Source organism: Trifolium pratense, linkage group LG3 (genome assembly GCF_020283565.1).
Source record: "Trifolium pratense cultivar HEN17-A07 linkage group LG3, ARS_RC_1.1, whole genome shotgun sequence".
In the NCBI taxonomy this organism is placed as follows: domain Eukaryota; kingdom Viridiplantae; phylum Streptophyta; class Magnoliopsida; order Fabales; family Fabaceae; genus Trifolium; species Trifolium pratense.
In genome coordinates this window covers 2,001,101-2,018,287 of record NC_060061.1, presented here as the reverse complement: position 1 = coordinate 2,018,287, position 17,187 = coordinate 2,001,101, and the positions used below count along the sequence as shown (strand labels likewise).

The 17,187-nt window shown below is 32.4% G+C and overlaps 2 protein-coding genes and 1 pseudogene across 2 annotated transcripts; all 3 read left to right on the top strand.

The window, feature by feature from the left end:
* The first annotated feature begins 1,945 nt into the window (after nucleotides 1-1,945).
* Nucleotides 1,946-2,920, top strand: LOC123913514 (putative F-box/LRR-repeat protein 23). Its single transcript, XM_045964283.1, has 2 exons — nucleotides 1,946-2,292; nucleotides 2,386-2,920. Exons 1-2 carry the CDS (start codon nucleotides 1,946-1,948, stop codon nucleotides 2,918-2,920), a joined length of 882 nt encoding a protein of 293 aa, XP_045820239.1.
* Nucleotides 2,921-10,021: 7,101 nt separating this feature from the next.
* On the top strand, nucleotides 10,022-11,030 carry LOC123913510 (annotated as a pseudogene).
* Nucleotides 11,031-15,981: 4,951 nt separating this feature from the next.
* Nucleotides 15,982-16,983, top strand: LOC123913509 (putative F-box/LRR-repeat protein 23). The gene is made up of 2 exons (XM_045964280.1): nucleotides 15,982-16,325; nucleotides 16,467-16,983. The coding sequence occupies exons 1-2, from the start codon at nucleotides 15,982-15,984 to the stop codon at nucleotides 16,981-16,983; spliced, it is 861 nt and encodes a 286-aa protein (XP_045820236.1).
* Nucleotides 16,984-17,187: the final 204 nt, after the last annotated feature.

Below are 17,187 nucleotides of genomic sequence, written 5' to 3'. Positions count from 1 at the left end.
TAATGATCTGTTTTCTATATGTACACTGATCAGCTTTTTTGATGTTACCATAGAATTAGGAACGCTTATTAGAAAATGCACTCTATCATGGAAATGTATTAAGAATTACACCTCTCATGTTTTAGCAAAGAAGATGCAGGTTACGTTTTTTTTTTATTGTTAATTATTATTAATATCCATTGTGGCCAAATGACAAGGATGCGATGTTTACTAAAATTGTCAACTCATGAATTGGTAATTAAAATTCTCAACTCAACACAAAATTGGAGTGGGGGACTATAAAAACATAAAGAGTACAAGACTTGAGGGTTTAAAATTGATAAAAGAAATTTTAAAGGGCCAAAGTCACACAATTAAAAAAATTGAGGAGCCAAAGATTCAATTTTTTTTTGAAGAAACGAGCCAAAGATTCAATTAAGTCAAATTCAAATGCTATTCGATGAAAAAATTGAAATAGTGTGTGAAACATAAGTGATAAAAAACAGTTACCAAGTATATCTATTTTTACCACCAAGTCAACCATGAACCCAAACAACACATACTCGCTCACTCACTATTCTAACGAGCCCAACATAAGAGTACAAGAATATTGCACCTCTCATTTATAGAAAGAACATGTTGCCTAAGAACCATTTTTAGGATAAAAATTTCACCCTATCCATCAAACTCTTGACCATCAAGGAACCTCAGGCAAAAACTCTGTTTGGCAAAACTAGCGGTTGACTGATAAGCTAACTCATAACTTATATAGCTGATGACTGGTAGCTTATGGCTGATGGCTAATAAGCTGATTCCAGTGTTTAGTCAAATTAGCAGTTCAACTGATGACTGATAAATGTCAAATGACATAAAATGTCATCTTTAATTTAATATAATTTATATCAAGTTAATACTATTTTAAGATACTTATAATTTTTTCTGTAAAAAAAAATACTTAGAATTTTTTTTTGTCAAAAGATTCTTAGAATTTATTAATTTAATTAAATATTATTTGAAATTTTGTTTTAAATTTATTTTCATTTCAATTATTATATTTTATAAAAGAGATTAAACATAGATTTAGGTTTTATAACAAATACATAAATGATATTCATAAGCCAAAGAAAATGGTGACAAAATAGATAAAAAGTTATCAACAAAACAAATGGTGACAATATAGATATATGTACAACTTTTATGACAAATATATAAAGAATAAATAAAAAGTAATATTAAAAAAAAAAAGTTGATAATATACGGGTACTGGGTACAATGTAACATTTCAGAAAAAAAAAAAAAAAGGGACAAGCTAGCGCAAAACAAATAATACTTTTTTTTGACTTAGCTACATAACATACTTATTTTGTTTTAAATTGTAATAAATTTTAAAGAATAAAAATGTATTTAAGATAAAATTAAAAGAGTATAATTGGAAGAAAAAATGATAAGCATATGGAAAATAAACTATAACTCAGTAAAATAAGTTATAAGCTTGTGGTAAGAAGACTGTTACCAAAAAGATCTTTTAACTTATAAACTATAAGACATAATAAATCAATTTTTTGGTTTTGTCAAACAGACCAAAGATAATAAAATTTTGGGAGGTCCCGATCGACCGCACCACATCATGCCAAACTAGAGTTAGACCTAATAGAAAATATTTCAAAACAGAGCAACTTTTATTTATTTATTACTATTGGAAACAGAACAACTTTTTGTCTTTCAAAACGTTTAGGTTCCCCAAGTAAGGTTTACGCATGAAAATATAAAGTTATAATAATTCATTTTTAAAATTAAAACGTTTAGTATTCACTGTCAGTGTTTATAAAAGGCTACTATAATTATTGGAATAATTTATAGAAAAACCTTTTGCTTGCATATTATAATGGCATCTAGTTCATGTACCAAAAAAATAAAAACAAAGGCATCTAGTTCAATTTCAGCAAAGAAAGCAGAAGCTGTGATCATGGCTTCTTGTTCAAATGCTGCAAAGGAAGCAGAAGCTGAGAGCACAAAGGTCCCAAATTGGCTTGAACTTCCAAGAGATATCACTGTAAACATTCTTGGGAGGCTTGATACCATTGACATTGTCACAAACGTATGTCATGTGTGTCCCTTGTGGTGGAACATTTTCAAGGATCCTCTCATGTGGCGCTCCATTCACATGACCAATTTCAAGCGTTCGTCCTACATTAATCTTTCTGAGCTGGTGCAGATTTGTTGTTATGCTGTTGAACGAAGTTGTGGTCGTTTGTTAGACATTGATATTAAGTCTTTTGCCACGGATGATCTCCTTCAATGCATAGCTCGAAAGTAATTATAGATATCAAAATCATTTTTCTTGCATGCAACTGTTAATATTTTTTTTACTATTTTCTAATAATTCTTTTATTTCAAATATTACAGTGGAAGTAACCTAGGAAGCATGCGGCTTGTAACTTGCCAAAGAATCTCAGAAAAAGGATTTAGTGAAGCTGTAAGAAAACTTTCGAGGTTAGAGGAGTTGGATATTTCACTATGCAACAACTTATCAAAGGATGCTCTTAAAGTAATTGGCATATCTTGCCCTCTTTTAAAATCTCTCAAATTTGATAGAGGGTGGTGTGCCTCAATTCGGGGAGCTGATGATAGCGAGGCTCTTATTATTTCAGAAACAATGGCTAGACTCTGCCGTCTTGATATTCAAGGAAACACGCTCACTGATGTTGGACTGGTTGCCATTCTTGACAAATGTCCTCTTCTTGAGTATCTTGACATTCAAGATTGTTATAATCTCAGTTTGAGTGAAAGTTTGAGAAAAAGATGCATTGAGCAAATTAAGAATTTACAACTTCCTATTTTGGATAACTTTGAAGACTTTGATTATGAATATGATGTTAATCGTGATACAAATTGGTTTTACATGTTAGATGATAGTTATTATGATAATTATGATCCTTAATCCTTATGATCGATTTTGGGTTAGAAGCCTGTGATGATGATGATGTAAAATGAGGCTATGATTTATATCATCATTAAGTTTATGATCTTTTTGTATTGGAATTTTGTTGAAGGCAGTGAAAAGCTTGATTTTCTTTGTTTAAATCTTGTCATTTGTCATTTTATCATCATGGATTATCTGTGTTTCTTATGAATGTGGTTATTGCGACTGTGGTGGCAATGTGACATAAATCATCTGATGCGTCCTCTCTATAAACTCTTATCAAGAATCTTATCTATAAGCTCATCCTTACAAAATCAACTTGTATGGTGAGGAGTGCCTCCTCTTTATAAACTCTTCTCAAGAATCCTATCAATCTGATGTGGGACTAAATTGGTGATGAGAAATGAGGTTATTTTTTATCGACTTCTTGGCTTGCTTCCATTTCCGAGAGAAAACTCCGATGACAGCGATCATTCTGTCAATGATCCTTGAAGCGATTAAGTTATTTGATAATTGATGTTGAAATTCATGTAAAAAGAATTACACTATTATTATTGGTTCCATTACTTGATAGATAAGTTATTATTCAATTAAGCCTAATATGTATTATGAAATATTTAGATTTGATCATGTGATGTTCAGCCATGATACCCTTCAAAGCAGCCACTAGAAATAAGAATTCCTAGATGGAAACTACTAATCAACAATCAGAAAAACATAACAAATGAGTATGCTAACCACAAATGCAGCTAAACTCTTCCTTCCTGCCAAGAGAAGTAAAACAGAACCAATTGATCTGATTATTGCCTGCCACCAGCCTTAAGATACAATCACTCTTGCCGATGCAAGAAACAATATCTCGCAGAATAGTTTATGCAGTTACTCTTTTAATATTTTTACCGCTGCAAAACAAAAGGACTGATCCCTGACCATAACAACCAAAATCAACAAAACTTATATATACTCCGTATAAAAGTAAACCTTATCTATTCATATTGAAATCCTTTCAAATAGAGCTAGGCAAGCAATTCCTTCGTCTGTTATGAAGAGTGCAAAGAATAATATGAGGTTGCTTTTTTAAAACAAAGGTAACAAGTCATGAATCAGATTATAGCCAAATATGTTGCAAAGATTTATCAAGAGTTATTTCATTGACCAAAATAGCTATCATCGACTCAACATAAAGAGCAAAGGAAACACCAATATTAAAAGCATAACAACATATTGGAGAATAATCTAATATTAATGTGCTAGTTTTATTCATCATGACCATATGGGTCTATATATATAGCTACAAAAATAACAAACTTATAAATCATATCTTTAAATATAAAAAACTAATTCTAAAAATTCTAAACAAATCTTAAATCATAAATTATGATTTTATCTTATTTTAATTATAAATCTAAAGTATATCTAATTCTGAAAATCTTCAAGATATTTATGCATATTATTCTCAACAGATTATATTTTTTTTTTTGTATATTGATGAATATTTTTGCAAGTGCACGAAGTATCGTCAAGTAGCAAAAATATCGTCCGCAGGGATTGTGTCAACTCACGCAATCACAATCGTATCTAAACACTTAGAAAACTTTAAACACATGATTTGGGGGAAAATTTCTTTTCAAATAGTAACGCAAAAGTAAAGCAAAGATTGGTAAAATCAAGTAGGAAAATTAGGCTAGATCATAGAGAAGTCCTTGAATAATGCAATTCCACGTAAACACTTTGATGCAATACAAATTCCTCAAGTATTACGATAAGGCAAACTTTGGTGTTAAACTCCAATTTCTTGATTAGTTCATCCTCACCATTGAACTTAGGTTTCCGATTTCTTGGTAGAACTTATGATCAATGGAGAAATTAAGCTTGTTAACCTATGAATCACACTAATTCAATCAAGATCTCTAAAGATTAAACTAGTGCTCAATGAATTTTAGTCCAATTCCATTTAATATTCTCATAACAAATGCAATCTAAAATCAATTTCAACTGTGATCAATAGTGAAAAGCATTAAACACACAATTCATTGAATAATACTTGAAATGAGGAATGTATTACATCAAAAGAAAGTTACAAAAGGGATTACATTATTTGATTCCTAATCTAGATCCAACCTTCAAGCTTTTAGTTCTTCATGTCAATTTGGGCTTTCTCCATCACAAGCTTGTGCAGAGAAGGATCCATGGAGGAATCAGTTGAAGAATTCGTCCACAACACCAATAAGAATGAGATTCATTGCTCTAATCACTCAAAAATCCAATTCTCAGGCCAAAATTCCGAACCTTTCAACAAGTGCATGAACCAGTCTTTTATACTTTTTCCTTTCCGATCTGAGCATCATGCGCCCCCGATCTGCACATTATGTGCCTGCTGACGTGTCGTCCACCCATTGGTCTAACGCCAGTTCCTGCGCATCGTGTGCCACTTCTAGAGAACACCACTTCCTTCATCTCCTGCGCATCATTTGCGCGAACACTACATGTTTTGTGCGGCCAATTGCTTGACAATGTCCTCTAGTGAAGATCCAGAAGTAGCCACTGCTAGTGGTGGCGTGTTTTGAGCAGGTTGGGGAAGAGGTGATTATAACTGTTGTTGTGCGGGTGGATTCTCATACCGCATGTTTGGATGGTTTCTCTAGTTGGGATGATATCTATTAGTGGAAAGGTCAGGAGCATTGTACCTATTTTGGTTGTTGCCTTGATTGTAGACATTCGCTGCGTATGGTTGAGGCAACTCAGTTATGGATTCATCTTGTAGGATGGGACAAATATATGTCGGGTGCTCAGGGGAGGTGCAAATGCCACACACTCTTCCTGTAGTCCGGGTCTTTCCTAATGCCAACTGCTTAACTAGAGAGGTAAGCTCGTCAAGTCTGTTTTCTATAGCCTTGTTGGGAGGGGAGGCTTGAATTTCATTTACGCTTCTTGTTTGAGCTATAGAATTGCTTCTAGTGGTGAACTGTTGGGAGTTGAGCACCATGTATTCAATCAAGGATCGTGCTGCGGCGGGTGTTTTATCGACAAGGGCTCCGCCACTAGCAGCATCTAGGATATTCCTATCCATGGACCTTGGGTAACAGTCCTTCATAGAAGTACTAGATGAGTAGCTGCTCGGAGATCTGGTGTTGGGGGCAGCTAGACACTAATTGTTTGAATCATTCCTAGTATTCAGCAAGTGACTCGCTGTCACGTTGTTTGATGCCGCATATCTCATTTCTTATGGATGCAGCCCTAGAAGCAGGAAAGTATTTCTCTAGGAAAAACTTTTTCAGATCAGTCCAGCTTGCAACAGTGTTTGGCTGTAGGTAGTATAACCGGTCCTTTGAGTGAGAAAGGGAAGACTCTTAGCTTGATATGGTCTTCGGTGATTCCTTCAGGTCTCAAGGGTGTAGAGCACACGAGCTGGAATTCCTTCAGATGCTTATGGGGGTCTTCACCGAAAAGACCGCTAAACTTGGGCAACAGGTGTATTAGGTCGGACTTTAATTCAAAAGGTGCATCGACGCTATGATATTCGATACAAAGTGAATTGTAGTTAACGTCAGGGGCTGCAAGCTCTCTCAAAGTTCGCTCAGCCATGTTATTAGATTCATAATCAGAGGAATTTTGAATTGAAGCAGAGTCAGAATCAGTATTAGAATGACTATTACGAGAGATACTATGACTAGCCTGATTAGCTCTGCGAAGCGTGTGAAAGGTTCTATCTATCTCAAGGTTAAGAGGAAATAATCCAGCACAGCCAGAGGACCTGGTCATGCACTAAGCACAATAATTAAAATTCCAATAATGTCCCTGGTGAAGCAGAAAAAGAAAATAGAACTAAAATTGGAAAGTAGATTGAGACATGATTGAAAAAATATAAAAATATGACTAAAATTCTAATAAAATCAAGTAAAGATTTGTCATTTTTTTTAAATTTTTTTTTGAAAATAGGAAAATAGTAATAAATTAAAATAAAATAGAAAAACGAGGAATTTGGTATTTCTGAGTTGATGTCTCCTATTTTGTCTCAAAATTGTCTCAAAATAGGAGATTCTGATTTATTATTACTTTTTTTTTAATGAAACCGAAAAGTCGGAACTTAATTCGGAAACAAATTTCAGAAACTGCTTTTTTTTTTGGTGTGTAAGGGTCAAATTATCTGGCAAATAGCAACTACAGGGTTCCCAGGTAAGGGAGGTGGATCGAGCATCGCTTAAGTACCAAAACTTTCCTAGACAGAATCCCCGTAGGTGCAAGAATGGAAGAATACAAGACCAAAACACAAAAATATTAATTTACGAAAATAATATTGATTGAAATCAACAAAGAGTCCCCGACAACAGCACCAATTTGATCGTTGTCGTACGCGGTAAAAAATAATTAAAGTTATAAAAATATAGTAACAAGGTGAGTTAACCTTGGTCGTCTCACAATGACTCTTAAAATCAATTTATCAATATTATAATCAAGTAAGAATTGTAAAAAGTGGATGTTTAGGTTTGGTTTCAATTATTAGAAACGAAGAAAGTAAGTTGATTTAGAAACAGTTGTGAGAAACAGATTAATCTACTGCTCGGAGATTTCAGACTTATCATCGATCATTATATTATCAGTCCCTAAGCGGATTTAATTCTCTTTTGATTATAGAAACGATTAACAAGCGTATTCGATTCTATATGAATTATATTCCTTTTGTTAGATACCAAATTAAGCAAACGGTATACCGAATCAAGCAAACAGTTAAGAACACATGAATTAATGAATAAGCTAAGTTAAACACGATTACCTTAAGAAATATAAATCAATCAAAACTAACAATCATGTATATGAAACTTGAATTAAGCAAATAAGAACAAGAACATTGAAAAGAATTAAATAAAACTGAATAATATAAATAACCTCAAGGTCTTGGAGAAATCCCCTTACAGCAGATCAACCCCAGTGGTTTAGCAAGCCATGGAATACTTGATGCTATAAGAGTTTCTCAGAAACTGGAATGAATAAAATATGAGAAATTGAGGCTCTATTTATAGGCTTTTTTCGACTTAACTTTCACGCACCATCGTAGTACGTTGGTTCTCCATCGTGCTGCGATGGGATCGGCTACTTGGCGAACAAGAATTGCTTATTATCGTGGTACGATGTAATCCATCGTGGCACGATGTAAACTTCGGAATTTGAATTTTGATCCAACATGAAAGTTGTAGCTCTTTGTCTTAGCTTTCCAAAGCATGGTCACGGGTCTCGATCCGACACTCGTAGCTCCAGTTATGGCCTACAGAGTGAGAAGAGGTCAAAATGCTGTTTGTTCATGATATAAGTACTGGAAACAAATTAAAAGCAAAACTATCCTAAACGTAGGCAACTCATTGAAAACATTAGAAATAAGGGGAGAAGTCATATAAATGCCGTAGCATAAGATAGAAGAAAGTGCATTAGAAATGCACTGATCACGTACCATTAACATGACAGAGCTCAACTTATTGAAGATTTGCAGATATGCCATTGAACGAAGTTGCGGTCGTTTGGAAGACGTTGATATTAAGCGCTTTGGCACCGATGATCTACTCAAAAGCATAGCCGAGAAGTAATAATTAGCAGGCTAAATTGCAGTTTTGGCCCCCCACGTTTCATAATTGTGCGATTTTGGCCCCCCACGTTTCACATGTGCGATTTTGGCCCCTCACGTTTCATAATTGTGCGATTTTGACCCCCCATGTTTCACATGCGCGATTTTGGCCCCTCACGTTTCATAATTGTGCGATTTTGGCCCCCCACATTTCACATGTGCGATTTTGTTTGGAAAGCTGTGATATAACCTGAAGAAATTGATCAAAGAGATTGTTTTACTGATGGAGAAGAAGATGAGATATTTGTTCCATTTTTTGCACCTATTTTGTCAAACAAATAATAATTAACCCCCAAAAAAAAAGTCACGTGACCTTTCTTATTTTTTTTTTTAAAAAATAATAATAATAAATTTTGGTTGGCCAATACAATTAAGACACGTGTCAAAAATATTTCATGTCAGCAATTTTTGATCAAAATAGTCAATGGGGACCAAGAAATGCAAAAGGGGGCAAACCTGGGGGGCCAAAATCGTACATTTGAAACGTGGGGGGACAAAATCGCACAATTATGAAACGTGGGGGGCCAAAATCGCACATGTGAAACGTGAGAGGCCAAAATCGCACAATTATGAAACATGGGGGGCCAAAACTGCAATTTAGCCTAATTAGTACCAAAGTGTTTTATCTCAAAATCATGTTATCAATTTTTATTTATTTTTAAATAATTTGTTCTTTATTAAATTTGAGAAATGTGTTAAAATATTAGTAACAACCGTTTGGTGCAAAAGATACACTCACAACATAATAATTGTAACAATTTACTTTAAAGTTTAAACTATTTTGATAATATATATTATAGACTATATTAACTATATGCACTATTAACATACAATATCTTGCTTTGACCCTATTTTTCTACTAATAAATAAAAATAAATATTAGTATATAAGATGTTGTTGGATTCATCTCGATGAGTATTTTCAAAAGATCAAATTTTAATTTTTTTTTTAATGATATACAATTAAAATTATTAATTTCAACTAGTCCACTCATTGTGAGATGGAGGGAGTATTAATTATCCACAAATTTAATACTACAAATTAACTTTATTAATCTTTGTGATTTTTTAAAATGTGTCTTATATTTAGGAATCGAGGTAATATAAATTTTTTTTTTTGTTGACAATGGGTAATACTATAAACTTTTATTTAATGGTGATTGATCATATAAGTGTTGACGAGAGCAGGAAAGGTTTAAAGCAAATTCTCTATTTATAATTCAGTTTTTACTTAAAAAAATCCTTTCTTAGTGGAAAGTGTAAACAGAGCAACTTTTAATACATATTTATTGAGATATGCATTACTCCACATTATAAAAAAGTAGTACTATTACTATCTGTTTCCAAAGTTTATAGGAAACTACTCGTTCGTATGTTTACGTTTAAAACGATTAGTTTCCACTGTTAGTGTGTAGTACTAGTAGTACTATAAAAGGTTATAATTCAGTAAACAATTTACACGACCATTCCTTTGCATATAAGGAGTACTACATTAACATTAAGATGGCATCTTCTTCTATTACTGCAAAAGAAGCAGATGCATATGGTGAGAGCACAACGGTACCAAATTGGCTTCAACTTCCAAGAGATATCACTGCAAATATTCTTCAGAGGCTTGATACATGTTTGTCCTCTGTGGTGGAATATTTGCAAGGATCCTCTCATGTGGCGCACGCGCACCATTAAGATTCAATTGTCTGATGACTTCTCACGCTACTGTTTCATTCCTTACCAGTTGGTGAAGATTTGTTGTTATGCTGTTAAACGAAGTTGTGGTGGTTTGATAGACATTGATATTAAGCATATTGGCAAAGACTTAATCCTTGAATGCATAACTGAGAAGTAATTTTATTATCATTTAGCGATTAATTTTCCGAGATATTTTGTTGCTTTAATTTTATGATGTTTTATTATATATGTAATTTACATTTTGTGATTTCAATAGCATTTTTTTCTTCATTTGTTTTAATTAATATTATGCAGTGCCAATAACCTTCGATGCATGCGGCTTGAAGATTGCTTGGAAATTTCTGATAAAGGATTCATTGAAGCTGTGAGGAAGCTTCCACAGTTAGAGGAGGTGAACATTTCAAAGTGCAGCAACCTATCAAAGGATTCTCTTGAAGTCCTTGGCCGATCTTGCCCTCTTTTAAAATCTCTCAAATTTACGAGAGAGCTGTCTAGGTTCATTTTACCTGCTGATGATAACGAAGCGCATATTACCGCAGAAACAATGTCTAATCTAACCCATCTTGATATTAAAGGAAACAGGCTCACTGATACTGGGCTTCTTGCCATTCTTGATGGATGTCCTCTTCTCGAGTCACTTAACATTGAAGATTGTTTTAATCTTGAATTGAATGAAAGTTTGAAGAAGAGATGCCTTGATCAGATAAAGGATTTTGTACTGCCAAATCTGGTTACTAGTAGCTACTACCATTATGGCAATAATTTAGATTTTGATTATGAGGATTTTTGTTGTGAGTATTCATGTGATTATGATTTTGATTGAGTATTCATTTGATTTCTTTAAGTTAAAGAGACTCTGCTAGTGATTTTAATAGAGAAAATCTATTGAAAGCAATGCAATGGAATGTTTTGATGTTTTTAACTCATACTGTAATTGTACTGTAGTTCCCTTACTTATTCATTACCCTTTTTAGCTTAAGCATACTAGTACCTACTGTAATCAATTTGTTTGAGCTTACTTTATTAATTTGTCATAAATAAGGTTGATCTTGAAACGACAAATTGAACGAATGAAAAAAGACAGTTACTCGAATTAAGAGAAATCCCAAAAGATGATTAAACCTTATATGAAATTTATTTATTTTTATTTTAATTTAACCTAATGAAGCAAGCTTAGTGAGAGCACCAGCCGCAAGTGAAATAACATAAGTCCACGGTTCACTATTAGGTGAATCCGTACGTTTATCATCAAAATAGTCATTGATGGAGTGTCCAAATTGGCTTGAACTTCCTAGAGACATCACAATAAACATCCTTCAAAGGCTTAGTACTGTTGACATTGTGAATTTGTGACTAGAGCTTGTTAATGATTTCATTATTTCAAGTCACTTGATTTAGCTAGAATATTATTTTTATATTATTTTAAGGTACTCCCTCCGTCCCAATTTATAAGGAAAAAAAAACACACTTATTAAAAAATTCATTTAATAATCTAAAATCTATAAAAAACATATTTTTTTTTATAAGCAAAATCTATCTATAAAAAACATAATTTTGTTTCCAAAAATACCCTTATTAACTTACTTCATGAAAAAACAAAACCATTTAATAACCTGCTATCAATTCCTAAGTGCATCTCGTACAATAAGCGTGTTTAGAATACCAATTCCTAAGTCCATTTAAAAACACCAATCCTAGTATACGTAGCACTATTGACAATTGCAAAAAAGTGACCCACCTTAATTAATTGTTTTGGAAAATATAACTAGGAGTTTTTCTGAAACTTCAAAATTAAATTGGTCAAATTTGAATTTTTTCCCTTATAATTTAGGATAAAAGAAAGAATCTTTAAATTTGTTGAAGATAACTTTATGCTTATTAATAACTTAAATTTTTGTATAATACAATTTGGTTTTTTCTAATTAACCCTCATATAAATTGAGGGTAGGTGCCCTATGATGATGTGGCACCAATGAAATTTATCCACATTTATTTAAGTCAAACATAATTAATTTTTTACCATAAAGTAATTTAGACTACTTTTATTTTCATTTAATTATATTTTATGTATTATATTCTATGAATTTATATTTTGGACCTAATTACTTCCGATTTGTTTGCTTCTCCTTCAAATTGTATTACGTCTCAAACAACTTTCTTCTTCGCGTAAAAAAAAAAAAAACTTTCTTCTTATTGTCAAAAAACTTTCTTCTTCTTCTTAATGCTTTCAATCTCTGCTGCAGCCTCCACCACCGTCATGTTAGCATTCTACGGCTCCTCCGCTTTTGTGTTATCCGATGCCAATCTTTATTGCAGTCTTCGCCACCGATCTATCGGATTTCTTCAAGATTCTAAAACTTGTGATTTTCAATTTCTTAGATGTTATGTTTTTTAGCGTATTTTTTCATGTTTTTTTTTTTTACTTATTTTTTCATCGTCATTTTGTTTTTGTTTTCTTTGGTTGTCCATATCGGGAAAAAATTGAAAACAAAATAGTTTAGAGAAGACAAAATGAAATTAGGAGAATGTAATCAAGAAAATTGATCCACTTGATTGGCCACTGAGTTAAGAATAATTTGATTTATGATTGTTGACTAATAAGGAATATAATTCAATATTTATTACCATATTATTGAAAATTCAAAACTCAAATGAATCGAATTAATTGCACCAAGTAATGGGTTACAATGAGTAAACCGTCAAATACCCCCTTAAAATTTTAAAATTCGTCAAATACCCCATGAAATTTGGAAATAGGCAAATACCCCCTGAAATTTTAAAAAGTCAATCAAATTACCCCCTTGCACTACCAGTCAGAGTCCACGTCAGAAGGCAATTTGGTTGACTTTTTAAAATTTCAGGGGGGGTATTTGTCAATTTCCAAATTTCAGGGGGTATTTGACGAATTTTAAAATTTCAGGGGGTATTTCACAGTTTACTCGGGTTACGATATGCAATAGACACGGGTTTTGTAAGGAATGATCTAGTAATAAATAAAAATGATTTGTTTTGCCTTTCCATAAAAGGAAATAGAGACTAGGTATATCAAGTAACGTACTCTTAAACTTGCACCTATATCAAGGAAATAGAGACCATTGTCGGAAAACAATCACACGGAAGCTTGATCGATCACAAGTGCGGTCTACCTGAAATTTATCCGATCGAAATGAAAAGGTTCGATTATTTTAGGAAGACGAACTAACTCTTGAACTTGTTTAGGGTTTAACTATTGATCATAAGTAAAAATTTAAATAGTTCGTCTGCACTAAAAGAAAGGTCGGACCATTGTCGCAAAACAATCACACAGAAGCTTGATCGATCACAAGTGCGGTCTACCTGAAATTTATCCGATCAAAATGAAAAGGTTCGACTATTTTAAGAAGACGAACTAACTCTTGAACTTGTTTAGGGTTTAACTATTGATCAAAAGTAAAAATATAAATAGTTCATCTGAACTAAAAGAAAGGTCGGACCATTGTCGCAAACCTAAACCTAATTACTTAACCTAATTTTGTTCCCCTCTTTTTTCTAAGATCGACATCATGTCGACCAACGTTAATCTATGCAATGATTTAAAGAGATTGAAAAAATAAATACTATATACTCCCTCTGTTTCAAATTACTTGTCGTTTTAGAAGAAAAAATTTAAGAAAGTGTATTTTTGCACTTAATTTCCTATTATACCCTTATTTTAATTCACCAATAAGCTTATTTTGTTTTTTTCCACGCACTTTATCTTTCCAATAAATTTAATATGTTATGTACCAATTTTTTTGAAAAACAAACTTTTTTTTTGTTTGAAAACTTAAAAAAACAAACTTTAATTTTTCAAATATATAATCTTTTACGGTTTCACTACTCCTAAATATTTGGAATTTACATGAGTAACTTAGATAGCTAATTTTTTTTTTCTAAAATGACAAGTAATTTGAAACGGATGAAGTATTTACACCGAAATAGCATGAATTATTTGATTTGATTTTTTTTTGAAGCATTATTTGATTTCATTTAATAAATGTACAAGTGGAATTGTATATTTAAATTAGAGATATTAGTTTTTTTTTTCTTTGTTGTTTTTGTTCTCTTATTATTTTTATTTAAACTAACATTGATATATATTTATTTTTTCGAATCTATAACATTGATTTTTTTTACTAATAACATTGATATTTTAGAATCAATATATAACGTTTAGAAACAAGCATTCAATGATCAAATTAATTCTAATTATATTTACACATAGTCTAAAATATAATTAAAAAAAACTTGTAACATAAAATATAATTAATTGAAAATAAAAGTAGTCAAAATAATTTATGGTAAAAAATTAATTATGTTTGACTTAAATACACCTGGATGAATTTCATTGGTGCCACATCAGCATAGGGCAACTACTAGAGCCGGGTATACGGACCAAGGTCCGCGGGCCAACCCGTTTAACCCGCAGCCCGCATGGACTTAAGACCAAATTTTTTTGGCCCGTTTATATTTTTGCCTGTGTGGGTTGGACCGTTAAAACCGCGGGTTATGCGGGTTAAATCCGCGGGTTCGCGGGTTAGCCTGTGGCCCGCCTTATTTTTTTTATATAATTTATTACAAAATTTATCATATATAAATAACTTGGTCCATGTACAAATTCAATTTTTTTTAACCACAAAAAAAAAAAACTTAGTCTAAACCCTAATTATAAAAAACAACAACACGCTCCAATTTTAAACAAGTAGACAACAATACAAAACATCAGGATTTAAGCATGTTCTTCTACTTATAATCTTTTGATCTTTTTCACTATCTTTTACTTTGCCTTAGTTGTATATACATTTGTTAGTATTTAAAAGATGCATGTCCAAATGGATAGTTATTTTTCTTGGGGGTATTTTCCGCTATTATGTTTTGAATAATTTGGTTACCTTTATGTGAATTAGTTAAGTTGAATCTGTTAATCTTTTTATGCTTTTTTGGGTACATGTAGAAAATTTTTCTCACTAAAATGGACGGTACAAAAATGACGATAAGAATCAGTTGAATTTGATTTTGGTTGCATTACTTACAAAGAGAAGATAGATAAACTCAATGATATCACAAACTTTATTTATTTTTATTTCTTAGTTACAATTTATATGTTATAACATAAAATTATTAATAATATATTTTTTTAAGTTTTCATTATATCAATAGTTTACTAATTTAGTTTATTTTTTGAAAAAAGTGGTTTTTATTATTTTTTTTGGTAATAGTCCGCGGGTTAACCGTTTAACCCGCGGGCTTATGCGGACCGGACTCGGGCTTAATATTATAACTCGTTTATATTTGCCGACGGACTTGTTCGCCCCGTTTAATATGCGAGTTTATGCGGGGTGGGTTAAACGGGGCGGGCTAGCCCGCATACCCAGCTCTAGCAACTACCCTCAATTTATGTGAGGGTAGTGAAGTAGTCACCATATAATTTTCATATTTAATTTATTTATTATAATTTTTCTTGGCCCACCCCAATATTATTCTTGTCAGGTGGAGAAGTAAAAATTATGGTTTTTCTAAAACCGAATCATAAACATTGGAAACAGAGTAGACTTTTATTGTATTTTTTGGAAAAGAGTAACTTTTATTGTTAACCCTTGAGTTTTCTTTTTCAAAAAGCGTTACTTACTTGTATTTACGCATGACCATAATCATTTTCCAAAGTATATTTCATTGGAAACGTTTAGTTTTCACAAGCTTTGTTTATAAAATGCTAGTATAGTTGTGGACTTGTGAATTCTCTTTATATGATGATGATGGCATCTTCATCTTTTCTTCCTACGAAGGAAGTGGAAGGTGAGAGCGTAACAGTTCCAAATTGGCTTGAACTTCCGAAAGACATCACTGCAAACATTCTTCAGAGACTTGATACCTTTGAAATTGTAACAAGTGCATGTCTAGTTTGTCCTCTATGGTGGAATATATGCAAGGATCCCCTCATGTGGCGCACTATTAGCATGAGAAAGAGAAACATTTACCATTCAGACAACAATTTGGTTGATATTTGTCGCTTTGCCATTGAACGAAGTTGTGGTCAACTAGAAAGCATTTGGGTTGAGTATTTTGGCACCAATGAGCTCCTTCAATGCATAGCTGAGAAGTAATGTTTGTTATAAAAATATTTTTCTCATGATATTCAAGCTGTTTTAATCTTTTTTTTTTTATAATCAGATGTGGTTAAGTTTCATAAATTTTTTTGTTGCTTAATGGTTGATTTTTAATATTTTCTTAATCATTTTAGTGCCAGTAAACTACGATGCTTGAGGTTTGTAAATTGCTGGAGAATTACAGATAAAGGATTCAGTGAAGCTGTTAGAAATTTTCCTTTGTTAGAAGGACTGGACATTTCATTGTGCAACCTATCAAAGTATTCTCTTGAAGTTGTTGGCCGACGTTGCAAGCTGCTAAAATGTCTAAAATTTGTAAGAAATGGTTTTTATGATTTTGATGGTGATGATGAGGCATTTGTTATTGCAGAAACAATGTCCGGACTACGCCAACTTAATATTAGTGGAAATGACATGACATATGTTGGGTTGATTTCAATTCTTGATGGTTGTCCTCTTCTTGAGACTCTAAATATTCGAAGATGTTATAATGTTAATTTGAGTGGAAGTTTGAGGAGAAGGTGTCTTGAGCAGATCAAAGATGTGCAGCTTCCAGTTCAGCATTACATTGAAGAGTACGATTATGATGATGATCATGTAACTTATCATGATTCTCTGTTAGATGATGACTGTTATGATCCTTATGATTAATTTTTAGTTTGGAGGGTTAAATGTGATGATGAAAAGTCGGTGAGGCTATACTATAATGGATGTGTTTGTTTTTGTTTATCTCCAAGTGAAAATTTGCATGTTCATCCATCTAAGGACTAAGAAGCTAAAATTTTTATCATAAATCATGATTTTTATTTATTTGAACGTCCCTAGTTGTGGTCTTTGTTTGTGAAGTCTATGTCT